Below are 22603 nucleotides of genomic sequence, written 5' to 3'. Positions count from 1 at the left end.
TTGTTGTTGCACTTCAATGTTTCTGTTGTTTCATTGTTTTCCTCTTATAGTTGATGTTTTTTCATCGGTTTTAGTTTATGACTCGGATTTGATTTCTCTCAATCTTTTTTTGACTTTCGAACAGCGGTATACTTCTGTTGCTTTTATTTATATTCAGAAAAACACAATCTTTCAGGACCCGACAGATCCTTGGTTTTTGTATGTACATGATTTTTTTTCCAATTTTTTAATCAATATGCATCAAAGATTAACATTTTTTAGAATTCAATTTTACAACCTTTTCATACAGTTATCTCGATAACTTCTAAACATAATACATCGTGTGTTTGCATGTATATTTCTAATAACAGAGTTTAAAAAATGTACAATTGTGGTTTAGGAATTACTTTAGAACTGTGTCGTCACCGGCATTGTTTTGTTATTGATTTTTAAGACAACTGAATTTTCTATTGTTTTCGTTCACTAGACTCCAGACGTTTCGAAATGCAAGTACCTAGATATATAAACTATGACTTTTCGGGAAAAGATTCAGTTTTCGACTGATCTTTATCATTCAAACGTATCTATTCATGGACCCCTCTGTTTTTAAAATGCCATTTGGTTTGATTACGTAAGAAGATTATGTGTGCCAATTTTTATAAAAACGTTAATAGTGCAATTTTTTTAAATTTGATAAATATACAGCAAAAAATGACGTTTTATATCTACTTGCGTGAACATTTGATAAGTATGTTATATTTGAAAAACAAATTGCACAAATTGAAAGGACATTTATATAAAACAGAATTTACAAATGATTTAACAAAAAACAGCTTGTGTGTTTATCTGTCGAAAGAAAAAACACGTCCACAAATTCGAATTTTCAGCAAGAATATAAAATTTGGACCAAACATCCTTAAAAGCTTATTGTAGGTGAATCTTTATCAATCAGTATACTAACTTGAAAACAAGTTCACACTGTGATTTATGTAGTAGAGAATTGATAAGACGTAGTGGATTCGTAAACGATAATCAACGAGCGACTTTAGTCGCGAGTTGATTATCAATTTCGAATCCACTACGTCTTATCAATTCTCTAGCTTAACCCATTTCTAGTAAAAAGACTACCTGTTTCATGATCTGACAATGATTCAACGGAATTTCATGAAAAAAAAATCGTTTTTCGTCTTTTTAATCTTCTAATAGCTGGAAATGACAAGATCCACACGGTTTACATTTATATTTAACTTAATATAAGTTCAATTTAACTTAAATGTATTGTTATCTCCCCTTTTTATTACAAGATTTTATATTTGTAAATTATTATTTCATTTAATTTTAAATTATTACAAATAATTTATTACAAATAATTTATATTGATTAGATTTTAGTATTTATAATTCATTCAAAAAGGCATATAATTACAAAAAAGATAAAAAAAATTCCATATATTAATATATATGGAATTTTTTTAATCTTTTTTGGAAAGTAAAATAAATGTAATTACCAAAATTTAGAAACCTGAAATATATACATATATAGTATTTAGCAACCTAGTATGCAGGTCAAAGTCGTTTATATCTCCCATTTGGTTGAATTTACAACCCACATACAAAATGACTATAAACATTTTATATGTAAATGAAGTGTTAATTTCACACTAACACCACTTCACTAGACACCAGTTGATGACAATATATACAATGATTGGTCTTAATTGAAAAAATATATATAAATTTTGTGTGAACTGGTTCCCTTTCATTATGTTTTGATTGTTTTAACGTTATTATATTTGGCATCCAACGTCAATCAGTTCATGAACTAGTATTATTTGTGGTACGCATTCTGAAACCCAAGCATAGTTGCTTTTGCTACAAATGTACAATATATAATTATGTCAATTTTGCAATGTATCATGTAAGCTGTTCATAGCCGTGATCGTCCAGTCGTTGGTACCGAAAGAAATAACTGTGATATTAACAGTATCAAGTTCAAGCCTAGTAACCGGAATTTATTTGTAATGTCTTTCTCTACCAAAATATTGTTTTTAATCTTAGAAGTATCTGTATTTTATTTTTACTATAAAGTTGACGATTTTGTTTCTGGTTTTACCGTCAAAGAAGTAGTTTTACAGTCGTAGCTTATCACACTTTATTCACATAAGAGTCAGTTAAATGTTGGTGTATATTTGGACCATTTATAATCAAACAAAGAAAAACTAAGTGATCATAGTATGATATCATTATAATCCTAAAACCAATATAAGCATTTGCTATGATGAAAAGGGAAAGGCCTTGCAAAGCGATAAGTGTAATGTGTACATGGGTGTTTATTTTATCAAGTTATTGTACTAATAAGTAATATTTACAACTCCTTGATTTGATAGAGTTAATATATTTTATTAGATAACAAAAAGACAGAAATACAGTTTATTGACATGCATTGACAGCTATACGCTATAAGAGTGATATTTAAATAATAATTTATATCAGCACTCGTGGGCTAGTGGTAACATGCATAGACTACAGACTTTGCTGTCGAAAATACGTGCGAGTTCGAACCTTTCAATAGTCATTCGTTTTTGAGAGGATAACATATCGTAAGTTAAAAGTTTAAAGATATGATATAAGTTATCTTAAGTTAACATGATGGTCAGTGGATTCTTGAAAAAATAATCCACCATAAGAACAATACACTGACTTCAGAGAAATTGGTTAATATATGGTAGTATGTATATAGGGACGTACATAGGCTGTTTAAATTAGTTCTATATCATCTAAATGTAACTAATGTATTAAAAGAATTGTTCAGGTTTACCATTTGAAAAAAATCACATAAAAGTGACATAGACTTGTTTACACCAACAAACCTTAATGCCGCAGTGTTATTTGAACTTTCGGTGGATTTGTACTGACTAATACTTTAATCTGGGAGAGCATGATTTAGGTTACTAGATTTTTTGGCTTTGGATGAGTTTTCAAAACTGCTAGTTCTCTTAAAATGATTGGTACTTTGTATATTTGCCGGGTCTGGCTTGAGGGCGGGAGGGTGAACGGTGGAGAAGTGAGGACCGAATTCGTATAATCACGTCCTTGTGTAGTTTTCAACCTAGATCCCTGAAAAATAAGAAGAAGAGTGCACATATGATAAATTTGTACACTTGCTATTCTGAGAGTGTTGTGTTCCCCCTTCCTATTTCCAGATTTGGAAATTTGATAATCTATTCAAATATTTAAATCTTTAATTTAACGCATTCTCCATTGTTTAAGAAATATTCTGCGCAACACAAACAATTAAGTTTTTGATCTGTTTTTGTCTGTTTGTTACTTGTGTTTGTGCATTATGAAAACAACAGTGAAAAAAAACCCCTTATTAACCTTAAGGTCATTTATACAAAATGAAATTAGTCAAGCCACATCTATTTAAATAGACCAAACTGTTGTTAGCACCTCCACTATCTACGTTACAAATGTGTCACACAATATTCTTACGTCTTTCGATCTAGGATAGAACCTCTTCACTTCTCTCTCAGGCAAGGGAAGGTCTCATATTAAAACCTTTTTTATTTGAATATAAAAGAGTAAACTACACATTGTTATTTGCATACGTCCGAAGCTGATAAAACAAATGGTGTTGGGTGGCTTACTACATAATTATTATGATAGATCGGGTAATTGTTACTTTTTGCAAATATAACATGCAATTTGGAGACGAGAACAAATTAAAAAAAAAGTATAGATTATGTAAATTTGGAAGACCGGGATGACAGTGGCATGTTTTGGATTGCAAATGAAGGTATTTGGTAGAATAAGTTTTATCAAAGAGTTGTTGCAATATGGTTCGTTATCGAGGCTCTCTGCTCAAACAGGCATATTAATAGACTTGGTTGATTTAAACATCTCTAAAAATAAAATCAAATGCGAGGGAGTCGTATCCCTCAGACGGAGAGACTGGTATCTGTTGTTATACCCCGGGTTACCCGCGTGGCAAGATAAGAATGTTCAGCATCTTTTCAATCTATTGAGGATGAATTGTAATGTACTAGCACTTTTTAATTTTGGTAACTAGTAACTTTTAATATTGTGTTGCGGTGTCATTGCCTTTTCCGTCTTGTTACTTATTTTATTAACATTTTTAACAAACGTTGATAAAGACATTTGATTTATGACACATATGCATTCATTTAATGCCTTTATCAATTTATGATCAATAAACAGAAGGCAAACTAATCATATGCTATTCCTTATTACAGAATAAGTCATAAAAAGGTTATCACACATAAAACCTTTAAAGGGTAACAAAACATCGCTTATCAAATCATGGTAGGAATATCGAGTCAATATAATACATTCAGGATCAAATCAACCTGAAGTATACACATTTTAGTTCTTTGTTAATCTGTCCGTTTTTGTGTTGGTTCAATATTATTTCATATCTACGATCACTATTATTTATTTAAGATTTGTATTACATAATACCGAAATACTGAAATATAATCACACAAGACAAAACACGGATATGTATGGTGTTGTTTATTAATAACCTTGTGGTACCCTTTGATTACATAATGTGGATGTCTTTATATTTTTTTGTTACACTTGACTTATATTTCATTATTAAAGGCGAAAAGGGGGGGGGGGGGGAGAGTGTAAACAGACACAAACACGCGTACCCAAATACATCCGTACGTACATGCATATTATTAGTTACATAGTGTGCTAGTGACCTAATACGGGAGATATGGGGTCAGTAAATTCCATATGGGATGAGAGCGAAGCTCGAATCCCCATATGGAATTTACTGACCCCATATATACCGTATTACGTCACTAGCACACTATGTAACGAATTTATCTTACCGACTATCTTAACGTGTGAAATTAAGACTAGTCATTTTCAAAATGAGCAAGTCTTCAATACTGTAAGCATTAAGAAAATTCTTCCATTGATCCTATGAAAACAGATGCCAATAATAACGACTTGTAACGTTTAAATGTGTTTTATGAATTTATTTCAATCTTAATCGTCAATTTCTTCGTCTGTTTGAACTTTTAAGATTTTTCTCAGTACCGTTTTGTTTTTATAAAGGGACATAACACCATTACTAACCGTGTATGAAATAAGCCCCGCCCCTTCTTACGGCCTAATATGGAATATAAAGGGACTTAACTCCACTACTAACCGTGTATGAGATAAGCCCCGCCTCCCTACTAACCTAATATCAAATATACACGGTTTGCACGCGGACGATTTTAACCAATCATACTCCTGGAAATGTATAGGAGGTAAGATAAACATATATAAAACTTCAAAACAAATAGTTTAACTATGGGTGGAGACTTTGGTACGTTATTTCATCCGCTGAAGAAAACTAGGATTAAGTTTTTCGGATGCATCATTTTAACAGAATATATAATTTTATTATTCGACACTACCTTACAGAAATTACCCCGTGTTATGTAAAGATGTGGGTCTTTAAGATAGCAAAACACATTATTAATATCTATGCACTTTAAAAGTAAACATTAACAACACTTTACCTTGATGTAATATATGATTTCAATTACAATATATAAACTTCTTATTCTAAAAATATTTGAACCTAAAAAAACAATAACTAAAATAGCTAAAAAGTGCCTTGTTTTATATGTTCCTAAAGTGGAAGGATTCTACTTTATCATACTAATCCGTTTAAATGACCCATCCGAAACCGTATTAACTTGAGTTTATCTTCTTTTATGTTTTAATTTGAAAAAATAATAGATACTTCGAGACAACACAGAATAGTTTTCATCAAATATAAATTGATAATAAATAATCATAAATTGAAATTCATATCATAAAACTTGCCTCAAATCATTTACCCTAAGAAAGGGTATGAAATCGTCACTGAATTGTTCCATTATCTCATTGTTGCGTTGTTAGAGAATTTATGTTTTTTTTTGGTTGGGTTCGTGTTGCTCAATCTCAAGTTTTTCTGTGTTTTGGAGGACAAAATTCAGATCAACGTTGATTTTTTTTTTATTTCAAACTTGGGAAATTTCCACCCATTTTATCTAGAAGCACTGGTGTACAACTAACTGATGTCCTGTGTTTTATATACAAAGAATTTTACTTTTAATAGAAAATGCCAGTTATACGTTATCGAAGACTTAATGCTTTTACAAACATTAAGTTCTCTCTTTTTTTTTAAATTTTATAGAGACGAAGAAAAACTTGTCATATGATATTATTTATTTCATCACTCGATAAGATCAGGTTGTTTGCAGTTTTTAAACACACATTTACTATCGTGTAAAACAGGTTAGTTCGCGCAAATGGAGGTCGCCCGATTTTATAATAAATGTGAAAAACATGTATATATCCCAAAATGAAACAACACAAACAGCTTCTGTGGTCACTGTTCAATTTGAACGAACCCTTTTCGACGATCCCATTTGGTGCCAACGTTTTTATTTTTGTTTTCCAAAACTTTATTTGATTCCACTGGAACCAAGCTGAGGTCAATGTTTGTATTAGTCCGTTGATCGAGATCTGCGTGGCTAGGATAACTCATACGTCGACTGAGAAATATCTATATTAATCTGAGTATTCCATTTATAATACTACATTTTTTTCAAAGAAAACAAGATTATAACACAACTTTATATTGATTAACTGTTTCATTTCCGAGCTCTTGATGAAGTAAACCAACAAAAGCACATACTCGCATGCAATTCGTGAAGTGCTATATTTCTTTTTTTTTGTAGTTTTGAATAAATGTGAAAATTCGAAAATTTCACATTTATGGATTTTTTTCACCATTAGGTACAGGGGATGCTATTGATTTTTTTCTTCATTTGACTTCAATCTGATAAAAATTCAGATGTACTCGTCTCATATGAGCATAACAAAATCGTGGATTTAGATTTCAATTAGATTTGTTTGACACATATATACCAAATTCCTATATGTGTCTCTCTGGTCTGGCAATCTTTCATTTTTCTTTGATCTTATTGATGCATCATAAAAACCTTGATCTTTAAATAGATGTCGTTTTTGAAATAACACTTTAAGAACCTTTCTAACTTTTGTTCGGTTTTCGTTTGAACAAAAAGGTGTTTTATAATAAACACATTAGAGTTTTAATTTTATGTAAACATATCAAATAAACAAATGTTATCTGTTCATCTAAACGGAACACCAGTTGAACATCAAATTTATCAAGGATGTTAGAAATATGATTGTATATGTCGTGGGAATTAAATAGCAAAACATTGATTTTGGAATAATTAATCTTTGGTTCATTCATTCATTACATCTAAGTGCAAATTTTAAAGTTTGAAATTTACATATACAAAAAATAAACATACAGACTCATCTCCCCAACAACCAATCAATAGAATTCAGATGGTTATGATGTTCTTCTTACGTCCTTGGTCTTATTGATATAATAGCCCAGGGGTTTCAATTGTTTTATACCCTGTATTTTAAAACATCGACTTGTCTGGTGAAATTTCGAGTTAACGGTTAAACACTTCAATACCACGCTGTTATTGCTTATTCATAAGCTATAATAACCGTGGTCATTCAAAACCGGACTTTTTTATGTTTGGATAAAGATTTAACTTAAAACGTTTCAAATTCCCCTAAAAAACAGAAAAATAGGAGAAGAACGGTTATATATACAGCAGGAAGAAGTTCTCACTAAAATACAAACTCATTTTGTACAATCATTTAAAGACGAGAACCATGCTAAAGCTCATTGAAAGTGAAATGCCAATACTTAAATATGAAATTGATGTAAATTATTACAATATTGACAAGTTTTCCTATCAAAAGAGTTTTATAAAGATGCATTAGCCGTTAATAGTACGTACAACGGATAGTTATCGATTTAACTTGTTGTAATTCAGATGACTATACCGGATTAATTGGATTTTAATGAATATTTCATTGCGTCCTTGTTATTCCCTGCCAACATCATGATCAAAATGCAAAGATGAATATATATGAATAAATCCGGTAAGGTTTAATATTAAAATAATGATCGTAGAACATGGAAACCATTTTGTATAGCAATTTTACAGATGAAATGAAGACTGAATATAGTGAATTAGTTATAAGACAGACTACTTTGGTAGAAATAATGTACGATATAAGGATATTTAACAACTTCCGACTTACAACTTCAATAGTTTAAAAAGTAGCTTTAAAAGGAAGAAATTTATTAAATACAATTATGGTTCTATACGGTGTTAACCCCTTGTCACCCCCCCCCCCCAAAAAAAAAAACCACAAAAAAAAACAGTTACGACTTATTGAATATGAGAAACATTTATGAACCGGAACACTAAGTTATCATCTGAAAACTTTGTTTTTGACGGACAGATTGTGAGACAAAGCGGGAAATATCATAATTAAGGAATATAAATTATAACTACACATATTAGAGGAACACATCGTTTATTTATGTTCTTTATGTTAACAGCTGCTGATCATGACGATCTCATCTCACTCCAACGTACAAGGGAAATAACTTCGCTCTAACCATTGAGCACGCGAATATATAAGTACCATGTTTATGGTTTGACAACATAGAGACGTACAATTATTGCTGACTGTACAAAATTATTTTGATAGGGTTGTTGCAATAACTGGTTTTGATAACGTTTTTTTTTATCGATTTGAATGTCTAATACTGTAATGTTTAGGGTCATTATATAAAGGAACGATTTCTAGATAATAATATTTTCTCACTGTGTATCATCGCCACCGGAAATTGGGTACTGGAGAGAAATAGAAAAATAAAGTAAACAAGTTAAGCATTCATTCAATTTAAAGCATTTCCACTCATTTGATGAGGGTGCCGCTTAAGAAATGATTTTCTGATATATAATTCTATAAATTATTAGGCCGATAAGTACAAAATTAATACAAGGTTTTGTGTAATACTCCAAAACTTGCCACTTAGTACCGGGAAATTTCGAGGTCGATCGTCCTCTGTCGCCCCATTCTCAAGATATTTAACTGTTTTTCATTATTTTTCCAGACACGTTTTTAGATTATTATAGATAATAATTACAATACAGTGGCATCATATTTACTGAAATTTGTTGTTTAAAGAATATGGACAAAAACATTGTTTGTTTGTTGTACGGCGAATTGCAGAACGTTGTACGGCGAATTGCAAAATAACAACTTTTGTCTGTACGGCGTCTTGCAATATATTATGATTTTAAGAGGAAATTAATCACTGTTTAGATAATATCAAGTGATGATATTTTGTTGATATCAAAGCTTTATAGGCTTACAAATATACAAAATGTCTTGCTTATCAAATATTATGAAATATATGCCGTTAATTCAGTTCAGAAGGCCTCTTTGCGTACCGCTTTTCGATTTTGTACAAACAGTTTTTTTTCAACCATATTATCGTAAATACATTCATAGATCGTTATACTACTAACGACTGTTGTCTTATTTGTTGTTAGGGTGAAATTTTGTAAGTTCAATAAAATAAACCGTCCATTCATCTTTTGTTTGTGCTAGCTGTTTTTAGATAAAAACAGTGGAGATTTGGTATGATAGTAAATAAGATAACTATCCATCAGGATCAAATAAAGTGTATGTTAGCAATTATATGCTATCGTACTGCCTTCAACAACGAAAACTCGTACCTTATAGTTGGCTATAAAAAGCATCGACCGAAAAATGTGGAAGGACTCAAGAAAACTAACGGCCTAACTCAAAACAAAAAATTTATGAAAACAACAAATAAGATATAGATGAAGCGACGTCAACCACAGAATTCGGACAGACACATACAATTGTTTAATTATTTAATTTCTGAAATGATTCGTTTGTAAAATGAAAAATTAAGAAAATACTTTGTTTTCACCGAAAGTAAGGAGAAACAAATCGTGAATTGCATTTCGAATTAATTTTCTTGTCAGTTGAAAATATATGATTTGTATAATACTTCTTAAATGCTGTCAAGCAAATGGTATTTCTATCTAATGCATTTTATCTAATGCATATAATTAGAAGTGGGTAGGGGGTCCGTTAACATGTTAACAACACCTCGATTTTGGCAAAAACAGTTAATTCAACAAGTTTTAAATGCTGATAAGAGTTAACAGCAACTTTAATTTACCCTTTTTTCCAAACGAACCCGAAAGCAATGAAAAGGGGAAGTGCATATCTTCAATGTATTAAAAAATTTGAAAACCACTGTACAAAGTCGCAGAAATGCCAAGCTCCATAAGGAATCTTTTATAAAGCTGACTAATTTTCAGAATATACACGCAAGTACCATATTTTTTTAATGACACATGGACAGACAATTGAACGGATGGAAAATCAAACGGAGTGATCGACTCCAAGAAAAAGCACTATGTCATGAATAATCGAAAATGCTTTAAACAGCAAAAGGAGGCTTCTTCTGGTTATGTATATTGTTGAGAAAATGTTTTATGTCAATCAGTCGTAGCAAACTTGGGTTATCGTCATGACGTAGGAAAGTGTAACAAACAGATAGAATGAGTGAATACTATAGGGCGCGAACTTTATTTTTTTTTATGGCGGTGGCTCTTATAAATTATGGTTACACTCAGTCAGGGTATTCATACGACTAATTGCTTACATGATTTTATTAAAAGGAATTACGAAGGTTTACTAAAAAAAAAATTAAATCATCAAAACAAGTGTATAAATCAGAAAGTAACATGTAAGGTGTCACAAGTTGAAGCATCCTTTCATCTCCATTTTCCAATTAAGAACTCTGAGCTGATATAAAAAAAGCCTTGGTACATCTTTACATTTCTGAAGTCTTAGACTAGCAAATTTGACATCAATTTGAGAACCAAGTCCTCATTTTTTGACCTCTTCTACCAGGCCACACTTATTTTACGCATTGCAAATTGAAAAAGTATTTTATTTTTGAAAATTCCGTCCAGGTACTTTTGATCAATATAACTTATCAAACATTCCATATACATCTGAATTATTTTCATCATAGGACTGACCAGGGTTTTAGCTGGATAAGAAGTGGCCTTTCTTTTTCACGTTTTGGATACATTACCAATAGAAGCTAGAAATAACTACATTGGTTAGACGTATAAAGAGAGGCATGACTGAGATATCCCTTAACATGTTTAACACTGTCGCATTTGTTGCACCTGCATGACCCAACTTGAGTCCGTAACCTTTGGTTTATAGTCTTGTATTTATTTCATTTAAAACATTTTGGTTCATTTATATGTTTCAAGAAACAAACATTGAACTTCTACCCCCTTTTTGTAGTTAAATGATTGCTCACTTAGAAGACAGTTTCAGGTATACCAATACACAGTTACAAGTTTAGTTTCGCATTATAGCCATGGTGAATTTTCTAAATAAATCTTGTACAATTGAATTGATTTGTAGATAGTTGTATAATAATATAGCCTTCCTAGTGGGTTTATATGAACATTTAGATTGTTTTTAGCATGTCGGCATCCCAATGGGAACAAACTGTGCCCCTCTACTTGCCGACTTGTTTCTTTATTATTATGAGGCTGACTTCATGCAGGAACTTCTTAGGAAGAAAGATAAGAAGTTAGCAATATCCTTTAACTCTACTTTCCGCTATATAGATGACGTTCTTTCACTAAACAATTCAAAATTTGGTGACTATGTGGAACGCATCTATCCCATCGAATTGGAGAGAAAGGATACTACAGATACAGTTAAGTCGGCTTCATATCTTGACTTACATCTAGAAATTGACAATGAGGGTCGGTTGAAAACAAAACTTTACGACAAAAGAGATGATTTCAGCTTTCCAATTGTGAATTTTCCATTTCTAAGTAGCAACATTCCAGCAGTACCTGCATACGGGGTATATATCTCCCAATTGATACGATATTCCCGTGCTTGCATTTCCTATCATGATTTTCTTGATAGAGGGTTACTGCTCACAAGGAAGCTATTAAACCAAGAGTTCCAAATGGTGAAGTTGAAATCATCCCTTCGTAAATTTTACGGACGCCATCACGAGTTGGTTGACCGTTATGGAATTACCGTTTCACAAATGATATCGGATATGTTCCTTACGTCGTAACTGCAATCACCTTCCCTTTCATGAATGTGACCTACCGAATTAGACTATTTACCGGATTTGTAATCACATAAGCAACACGACGGGTGCCACATGTGGAGCAGGATCTGTTACCCTTCCGGAGCACCTGAGATCACCCCTAGTTTTTGGTGGGGTTCGTGTTGTTTATTCTTTAGTTTTCTATGTTGTGTCATGTGTACTATCGTTTTTCTGTTTGTCTTTTTCATTTTTAGCCATGGCGTTGTCAGTTTGTTTTAGATTTATGAGTTTGACTGTCCCTTTGGTATCTTTCGTCCCTCTTTTATTTTCTTTAAAAGGACGGTAAATAACTATTCTAAAATTAGCAAGTTGCCATACAGTTGAAAACAAGTTGCCATACAATAAATTTGTCAACACTAGCAAGTTGCCGTACCCTAGACTTTATTTTTTATGGTCTATATTCTTTAAAATACATCTTTTTGACAACAAATTTCAGTAAATATGATGCCACACTATAATAATCTAAAAACGTGTCTTGAAAAATAATGAAAAACAGTTAAATATCTTGAAAATGGGGCGACAGAGGACGATCGACCTCAACATTTTCCGGTACTAAGTGGTAAGTTTTGGAGTATTACACAAAATCTTGTATTAATTTTGTACTTATCGGCCTAATAATTTAAAGAATTATATATCAGAAAATCATTTTTTTTAGCGGCATCCTCATCAAATGAGTGGAAATGCTTTAAATAGAATGAATTCTTAACTTGTTTACTTTTTCTTCTATTTCTCTGCGCTTTGTTAGTACCCAATTTCCGGTAGCGATGATACACAGTGATTTTCTATTATGAAACATTTTATAGATTATTTTAACTGTACACCTTTGCAAATGCATATTGATAAGTCAAATATAAAATTATGCAATATTTCTTTGCTCTTTTTGTACAAATAAGATTTTTCTAAAATTTCGAACGAGAGTTTAAGACAAAAAAACTTCATTTAACCAACCACAGTAGCAGTTTACAAATAATACAAATGTGTTCTAAGAAATACTATTTAATAAATTGATGAAATAAGGGGGAAAATAGTCTACATGAATGGTTAAGGTTACAATATACCAAATAGAATTACATGGGCGCAGCCATTTTATGAAGGGGAACATGACATAGAGATAAAAATAGATGGCTCTCTGTGATTGGTTGTTATATCATTTATGCATTTTTTCCCTGGAAAACATTATGAATAAAGTTTCATGCAAGCACAAATTTGTCCTTAAATGTATAGGATGAAGGGTCGGAATTTTTTTTTAATGTTGATCAAAATTAGGGAAAATTTACTGCGAAATCGTAAGGTATCGTAAAAAACGCCCAAATTCACCAAGAAAAGCCATGGGACCATATATATTTAAGTCGGTAAAATCACAAATAGATATCGAGCTCCAATTAGACAACAGCAGTTTTTCCATAATTAGTTTATTAAAGACGCCTTTTAAGGAGATCATTGCTAAAAATAGCATTGCCGGTAATAGGGCCCCCTTTTAGTACTTTATAATCTTAAGTTCGGATGGGTGCAAAATACAATGATATCTCATAGTTTTTTTTATATTTAGCAAACCTGTTATCCATGCGTTTTTTAAAATTCTATATATATTTTGCTGCTTGAGTGGTTTATTTGATCTGTAGATGAACATTTCAATCTCCACAATTAAAAATCAAATAGAGGAAAACATTGATGATATCATTTAGACTGAAAAGATTTAAAAAAAAAACTTTAAGAAAAATAAATACTTTATATTAAATTGAAATATTAAAAAATTTGTATAAATTTATAATGATTTAATTTCTAAATATGCACTTCTATAACCTTTCAATATTTCACTTGCGTAAGGCCTTATTAATATTAATTAACCATGATTGTACAAAAAGTCGTATTTATTAAAAAAATACTTTGAACTTAAATGTATTGATGCAAATACAATAGTATTGTATTCCAACAACCATATTTCACAGCGTCATTCATCTATTTATTTATATTGAAAAGTCGGAGAATTTTTTTTATATAGAGGAATGTCGTATTACTTCCCTCCTGTGAAGTATCGCATTTTCTTATATTTACCAAACAATGTCTTTTTATACGAAAATATGTCACAACAAAATAAAACTATACTGTAATACGATTAAGGTATGTTTTAAGATGAAGTTTTTAGCATCTGCATTAATAATACATTAAGATGAAGGATAATATTATAGGTTTTTTTCCAGTCTTTTGTAGTTGCATAATAAAAACACTTTGCGTTGCTGGTTTTTTTTTTTTTTTTTTTTTTTAATCAAATTAACCATTCTGCAAAGAATTGGAACAGAATGATAAAAATCTTCTTCTCGTGATCATTTGAGTATTTGATATTATGTAAATAAGTGTTAAATATAGCTGTAAGAGATGGAATAACTTCTTTATGTAGAGTCCACTCAAACCTTATCGCACAAGAATCAAATAACATAATACTAGTATAAATATTTTAAAATATATTGTGTTAAACCTGCTAAGGATTGTGCCTGATGTTCATATGATGAAATCATAATCTTTCAGTCAGTTTAATTGAAGTCTGGAGCTGGCATGTCAGTTAACTGCTAGTAGTCTGTTGTTATTTATGTATTATTGTCATTTTGTTTATTTTCTTTGGTTACATCTTCTGACATCAGACTCGGACTTCTCTTGAACTGAATTTTAATGTGCGTATTGTTTTGCGTTTACTTTTCTACATTGGTTAGATGTATAGGGGGAGGGTTGAGATCTCACAAACATGTTTAACCCCGCCGCATTTTTGCGCCTGTCCCAAGTCAGGAGCCTCTGGCCTTTGTTAGTCTTGTATTATTTTAATTTTAGTTTCTTGTGTACAATTTGGAAATTAGTATGGCGTTCATTATCACTGGACTAGTATATATTTGTTTAGGGGCCAGCTGAGGGACGCCTCCGGGTGCGGGAATTTCTCGCTACATTGAAGACCTGTTGGTGACCCTCTGCTGTTGTTTTTTATTTGGTCGGGTTGTTGTCTCTTTGACACATTCCCCATTTCCATTCTCAATTTTATTATGAAAAAGGGTAATCATTCATCAAGCAACGATAATGATATTTACATCCCAGCTCCTGTGTTCTAACAGGGTGACGTGAGCAGGATCACCCCTACCAGATCACCCTAGTTTCTTTGTTATGCATGCTTTCCTTAGTTCTGTAACATGTTGGCAGGAATGTCAAATCCACTATAAAACTTATAATTAATTAAACGGAAAAGACTATCTAGAATGAAATTCAAAACAGTGTGGCTGTGGCCATTGATTGACACATTAAATTCATTCATTGACTGGGACAATTTAGGTGAACGTTTGTATGTAACGACCACTGCTCACTATGTACTTTTTAAAGACACTTAAACTATGGGGTCACCAAAGGTTCTCAACACCTTAATAAAGTAATTTGGTGACCCCACAGTTTAAATGTCTATCGTAGGTACGTCGTGAACAGTGGTCGTTACAGACAAATGTTCACGTAAATTGTCTCAGTCAATGGATGAATTTAATGTGTCAATCAATGGCCACAGCCACACTGTTTTGAATTTCATTCTATCAAAATTCACTGACTCACCGCGTCCTCGAGGGATAAATATTACTAAATATAAAAAAGGAGATACGATGTGATTGCTAATGGGACAATACAAATAACTGCAAATAATGGCCTTCAGCAATGGATGAGCCCCTGTTATGTAATATCTCCCAATATAATATAAGATTTGGCATGATTGCAAATGAGACAACAATCCAACAGAACCATGATGATGTAGATTTAAGCAAGTATAGGTCACCTTACGACCTTCAACAATGAGAAATTTCGTTTAAATAGTCAGCTATAAATGATGCCACAACTACAAAAATGTAAAACAATACAACGAAATAACCAAACGGCCTGATTTAAGACAAACAAGTGGAAGAAAACCAACAATAACACTGAATCATAGGTTCCTGACTTGTCAATCTTGTATTTATGATAATTTTTCTGTACACAGTTTCTCTCTAACTTCTTTAGTTTTTGTCAGGAAATTGTAAAAATCCTCATTAAAGAGCAAAAACTACAATATAGAGTCTTACTCGGCAAATTTTTACTGATTTGTAGATCTTATTCATGTATAGATAATTTTTGCTTATAAATGTTCATCTAATCTATCATAGTTTTCAAGTTGATAGGTACACACATTAAACTTAGGTATACAAATAGTCATTTAAGAATAATAACTCCAATAAGTAGTAAAATGACGATTTCGGTGAGCTTAACAATCTGACCACAGTGTAATTCAAATGTTGAATATTTTTTAGGAATATGGTTTTCTATGCCTGGCATTTTTTCCCTTAAAATATTTTAAAATTGATCTATACCAAGAGTGCTTTATTGTTTAAAATATCTTTTTAGAACAATAATATGCAGCTTTTAACAAGGGAAATGATGAGCCAATATTTTCTAAACAATAAGAAATATAGTGTTTTTGTATAGGCGAATAGTTGCTGTTCTAAAATCATATTATAAGATAATTTTAATCCGAACGCATTATCGTGCGTAACGCATGCCAATATCCTAAAGCATGTTTGACTATATCATAGTGCAGTGGAAAACGGTCTAATGAATAATTTAATTATATAGACATATAATCTCAGGTATAAGGTCAGGTTTCGTCTTTAGATCATAGTTATTGTTTGCTATTTTAGGAATTTTAGGATTAAAAATAATAGTTCATTCTCAATGAGAGGATCGTCTTTTAATATTATTTTCGACTTATTATTTTGCCAGAATGTCCCTGTGGTATCTTTTGCCACTCATTAATTAATGTTAATTGTTTTCATGAGATCAGTATAACAACATTATTTGCGTTTGTTAGTTTAAATCGTTTCGTGGCAATTCATCAACAAAATAAAATCAAAACTGACAAAAATAAAACAAGAAAAAAAACCAAGCCCGGTTTTGATTTTTTGAAATAGTACGGAACTTCTACTATTATACATAACTCGACAATAAATGAATAAATAATCGAATTATTTTCTATTTTCGTCAGTAATATAAAAGACCTGTTTTCAAAATAATTTGACAACTCAGAGCATTTATCCAACATTTAAACATGTTAAGACATTAATCAAAATTTTTGAACAAGTAAGAAAACAAATACGTCAACAGAGATCGTTTTCCTCCAATTGTAGCTGAATTGCTGGATCAAGTCGTAAATACCGACATCGTTTTAATTTTTCAACTTCTTCTGGTGTTAAAAGTTTCACAGTTTTTGCCGTTCTTTTAAATCCAAGTTTGATCTCCTCTGTTGTTTCTAATATCCTGTTTTTTCGTTCCTTTTCCTTCTCTGCAACAGTTTGTGCTTTCTTAGATTTCACTCTGAATGGGTCAGGTTTATTCATATTTGCAAAGTATGTAGTTTTCTTTGTTGGGTCCGTACGTTTCCTGTAAAGTCTTTTTTCTATGCTGTCAACAGAATCACATATCACCATATTCTGTTTATGTGCTGTTTTCACTAAATCTCCAAAAATTTTGCCTTTGTTTAATTCCATGTTTGTTTTTGAATAACAAACTTGAAGCTTTCGAAGTCCCGGTTTTGCCGGTGTTAAATACTGACTGGCTTTGGCAAATACTTTGCTCTGTCCATGGAGAAATGACTTTGACCGTTCTAGTCGTGAGTCATAATAAGAGTTAAGGTTACTTATAATTTTCATTTTTTTCTGATAAGAATCGCTGCATGAAGTCTGCGCCTCATCAGGAAATTTAATATTAACTGTTCTTTTTATTGGAGAAGACTGACATCTCTGTAATTTCCCAGACACATCTCTGGATTGAGGACATCCGCTTTTCACATCAGTGTTTTCCCTCTCAACACATATATGAGAATTTCCATTTGAATTGATATGATTTTTTTCCGTCCAGTTTTTTCTTTTGTATGACGAGGCACTTTTTAGAATTGACTTCCGTTCTTCTGATTGTGCATCCGATGCGGATGACACAAGAGAACCAGTGCTTCTGGGAGAACAAGACAAGAAGCGAATGTCATTATCACATTGCTGTAAATGCGTATTCCTCATTATACTCGCTATATCATCTACGGTACAAATTTTCTTACTTCCTGGAGAATTAACAGAATGGTCTTCCAAATTATTGTCTTCTTCAAGAAAACCTGAATCTGACCGAATATCTAGAGAATTATGTGACAACATACCTCCACTGTTAACTAGCACATAAGAAGTAACTGTGTTTCAAGTATAGTATATGACTTTAAAATGCGGGTCCAATACAGTTATAAATCTGATTATCAGTACATTAAGATACAATAATTGAACAGAGGAAGCAAAAACACTTAAACATTACATAGATATTCGGAACGTTCCTTCAGGATCAGTGTTGGATCATAAATTATTACTACTTCACAAACTTAATTTCTCCTTTTAAAGTTATAAATCTTTCAACAGTCCATAAAACTCCTGATATTTATACTATATCTGCAATATATTGCTTACTTGAGGGTTATATGTCCCTCAATAAACAAAGCCTGATAAACTCTTAGATTTACTTCTTGTAAACTTTACTGGTTAAACTTTAGCATTTATTAACGGTTTTCAAATTTTCAAAGCATATTTTTATCGAGAGTGAAGGTAGAAATTATTTATCATGTGATGTGGAAAATTTATATTAACTAAATTACTTTTTATAGACTAAAGTTAATTATTAAATTATTGACTATCAGTAATTCGAAAGTTTTGCCATTGTGCTCGTTTCATGAACAAATAACATCAATGCAATGATTTTAGTTCATTGCAAAGTAATATTGCTACATTGAAAAAAGCAATAAATCGACTTAAATTCCTTTGAAAGCTGTTTATATTAACTCTGCATGTTTTCTCGTTTCAACCAAAAGAACACGTTCATATTCATGAAAAGACCACGTTTCAGTAGATTGTATTTAAAAAGCCTATTTAGTGGGATAGTATAGCAGTCGGCATTCACATTTCATGTTAACATTTATAGTATTGCGTTGTGAGTACTATTTAACCTTTACTTATATAAAAAAAAAACTTTTATCGATTAAAAAATCGCGTATTCTAACACACATTCTTCAGCGCGACTCACGTAGTTCTTCAAGTTTGAAATTCCATTCAATGTCTGATTATCTATCATAATTTTTTATGATGATTTGTGAGCGACTCGTTCTCCTGTTTTCGTTTCGCTTAGATATGTTTGCTGACTTTTTCTACATGGTTCCATCTCGATTAAAAACAATTAGCAATTGCAATTGTGTCCAAATTAATTACTTAATTGATGACCTGGGGCCGTGTCAACGAAGTGGTCTTAGGACTAGGACGTGTCTTAGGATGGTCTTAGGACACGTCTTAGTCCTAATTCAGGTTAACGAAAGTCTCCTAAGTTAAGATATGTCCTAAATTTGGTCCTAAAGTTAGGATATACGAATAGGTGTCTTAGGATGGTCTTAGGATAGTCTTAAGAGTTATGATGTCCTAAGTTGAAATAAAAACAACAAATATGGCCGCTGTGTATGTTCATGTAAGACGACGAGAGAATAATATTCGCCGTAACAGAGTGTTTAGGGACAGAGACAATCCATTAGACTATTTGGACGATGATGATATTGTACGTAAATATAGACTTTCAAGACCAATGATTCTAGAACTTTGTGGAATGTTCCAGAATCAGCTCGCTAGGCCGACTAAAAGGTCCCATGCATTTCCTGTGTCATTACAATTAATGGTAGCCCTAAGATTTTATGCGACTGGGAGCTTTCAACTGGCAAATGCTGATGTTCATCGTAACGTCACCCAATGCTTAAAAAATGTATGCAATCAGTACATTTCGATGCCCACAGATCCAGCATCTCAACAAGCGTTAAAGCAAGGTTTTTATGACATTTCAAATTTTCCAAATGTTATTGGTGCTGTTGATGGAACTCATGTGCGAATCAAAAGTCCAGCTGTTGATGAACATTTGTACGTAAACCGAAAAAACTACCACTCCCTTAATGTAATGGGAGTTTGTGACTCAAACTTGAAGTTTTTAAACATTGTAGCAAAGTGGCCTGGTAGTACACATGACTCATTTGCATTGCGCAATTCAAGGCTTTGTGAAATGTTTGAAGACGGGGATATACGCGATGGATGGCTTCTTGGGGACAGTGGATATCCACTTCGGCCTTGGCTCCTAACACCAGTCATAAACCCAACAACTAGACATGACCAACGTTACAACGCTTCCCATATGAGAACAAGATGTGCTGTTGAAAGAAGTTTTGGTGTGTTGAAATCTCGGTTCCGATGCATCGATACCACTGCAGGAACATTGTTGTACAGCCCAGTCAGATGTTGTGACATTATTGTAGCTGTTGTTGTTCTACACAACATGTGTATTAACAATAGAATTCCGTTGCCTCCAGGAAACGATAACCCAAGAGATCAAGGAAACATTGATGGGCAGCAATATGTTGGTAATCAAAACGACGGTGCAGTTATTCGTACTAGATTGATAAATAACAGATTCAACAATTAATAAAACAAATCTTATCCTTCTTTTTTATGGGTTGTTCATTGCATTTATTATTGTATTCTGAAACATTGATGACTATCTCACAGACATAAAACCAATTAATAACATTTCATTTGTTGGAACAAAGGAATTAACAAGTTGTAGGTTTAAAAGAAAGAAAAAGGATTCTTTAGGGACACTCAAACTCACAAGTCGAAAACAAACTGCAAAAGACATGGCAAAAACGAAAAAAAAATAAAATGTCCAAGACAAATAACAGTATAAAAAACACAAAATAGAAAAGCAAAGATTGAGCGACAAAAACCAGTATAGCGATTATCATTGTAAACTTATAGTTTTCAACGGAAATTATAATTGTATACTTATAATTGTCGAAGAAAATAAGGTTAATTATCTACTAAAATGATAACTATATGAGTATTGAATATTGAACTATGACAAAAAGTATATTTAATCAATATGATAGAAAAAGCTATTTATCACTCGTGATCACTGGCTCGATCTGAGTTTTCGGGAATCTGCAAACTGATACCAAGTTGGGCCAAACGCAACTGTTGGCGGTCAACAGATAGCTTATCTTTTTCTACGCGAAGTCTTTCCTTTTCAACAGTAAGTCTCTCTTTCAGCAGTCCTATCTTTTCTTCTTTCAGTCTCAGTGAATCCTTTTCTACCTGAAGTCTTTCCTTTTCAATATTCAGCCTTCCCTTCTCTATTTGAACCAGCTGCTTAGAACTACTATCTTCCATGGTCGATGCAGTGGTGATAATATTTCTGGTAGGGGTAGTTCTATTAGTAGCACCGCTGATTGATGGTTCTGAAATAGAAAGTTAAACATTAAGTTAATTCATAATGACACTCTTTTGAGTCGACAAAATGCACGGAAAGAATAAATAAAACGTGGATTGACATATTTTGGCGATTACTGTGTGTGTGTGTTGGTGAGTGTGTGTGTGTGTTTAGGAGTGCGCGCGTGTGTGTGTAACGTCTCTTTTTTTCGGTGGATTATCAAATAGTTGAATCCAAAACAGATGGTTATTAGATATATTTCAAATATTGAAAAGATCACAATTTATGATTACAAACAGTGGCAAACATTACAAGAATATCACGAGCGGAAAAAGTGCAAAGACATTTATGTCGAACCAATCATGTCGCCCCCTCCTCCCCCCTTTTTTTTCGCTCGGTTTTACCCAAGAACTATAAGAAAATAAACAAATTACCTGATTCATCAGCTGAAGAGTAGGAGCTTCTTCCAGAAGATGAACATGACGGCATCGACAAATCCATCGACGTTTCTGTGAAAGAGGCTGTATCTATTCCTCCGTCTATTCCATCTATAGGCGTGTCTCCAATAAGTCCTACCACCTGATCTTCCATGGAGGAAATTTCTTCTGGGGGAGGTCCTCCGCCTGTCTTTCTTGCCTCACGTCTATTGTGTGACACTTTCTTTTTTGTGTTGCTCATGTATGTTGTCCATTTCTTTCGAATTTCTTCAACAGTTCTTTGGTGGTGGGTATTTGAAGAATTCATCTTTGTACAGATACCATCCCATGTCTTCTTCTTAATGTTATTTGTCGCAACATTTGACAGCTTGCTGAATAGTATTCCCTTATTTTTTTCAACTTCGGCCAGCATAATTTGTATTTCGATTTCGGAAAAATTTGGAGATCTTTTCTTGCTCATGTTGATTCAGTATACGAATTGAATTCGAGTGGACCTAAGTACAAAACTAGTTTATATAGTAAAATTGCAGCACGACAATAGCCCCGAACATGTCTTAGGATACTTTCATTGACACGGCCCCTGGTGCCGTGTCAATGAAAGTATCCTAGGATATGTACATGTCCTAAGATAGGTCTTATTACATTATTTAGGATGGTCTTAGGACGTGTCTGAGACATGTCTTATGATGTAAAACAAAGCTGTCTTGGGACAGTCCTAACTACGATGGTCCTAGGACCATCCTAACACATATATA

General features: G+C 32.4%; 3 protein-coding genes across 3 annotated transcripts; 1 reads left to right on the top strand and 2 right to left on the bottom strand.

Moving 5' to 3' along the window:
• Positions 1-17013: 17013 nt before the first annotated feature.
• Positions 17014-18317, bottom strand: LOC139514808 (uncharacterized). The gene has a single exon (XM_071304425.1). The coding sequence runs from the start codon at positions 18288-18290 to the stop codon at positions 17244-17246; it is 1047 nt and encodes a 348-aa protein (XP_071160526.1). The 5' UTR covers positions 18291-18317; the 3' UTR covers positions 17014-17243.
• Positions 18318-19611: 1294 nt separating this feature from the next.
• On the top strand, positions 19612-20628 carry LOC139515116 (putative nuclease HARBI1). The gene has a single exon (XM_071304678.1). The coding sequence runs from the start codon at positions 19612-19614 to the stop codon at positions 20626-20628; it is 1017 nt and encodes a 338-aa protein (XP_071160779.1).
• A 476-nt stretch (positions 20629-21104) lies between these two features.
• On the bottom strand, positions 21105-22308 carry LOC139515115 (myb/SANT-like DNA-binding domain-containing protein 4). Its single transcript, XM_071304677.1, has 2 exons — positions 21846-22308; positions 21105-21439 (listed from the first exon to the last, which is right to left on the bottom strand). Exons 1-2 carry the CDS (start codon positions 22306-22308, stop codon positions 21105-21107), a joined length of 798 nt encoding a protein of 265 aa, XP_071160778.1.
• Positions 22309-22603: the final 295 nt, after the last annotated feature.

Source organism: Mytilus edulis, chromosome 3 (assembly GCF_963676685.1).
Source record: "Mytilus edulis chromosome 3, xbMytEdul2.2, whole genome shotgun sequence".
Lineage (NCBI taxonomy): Eukaryota > Metazoa > Mollusca > Bivalvia > Mytilida > Mytilidae > Mytilus > Mytilus edulis.
Note: the sequence above shows the minus strand (reverse complement) of the source record. Positions and strands in the feature narration are given on the sequence as shown.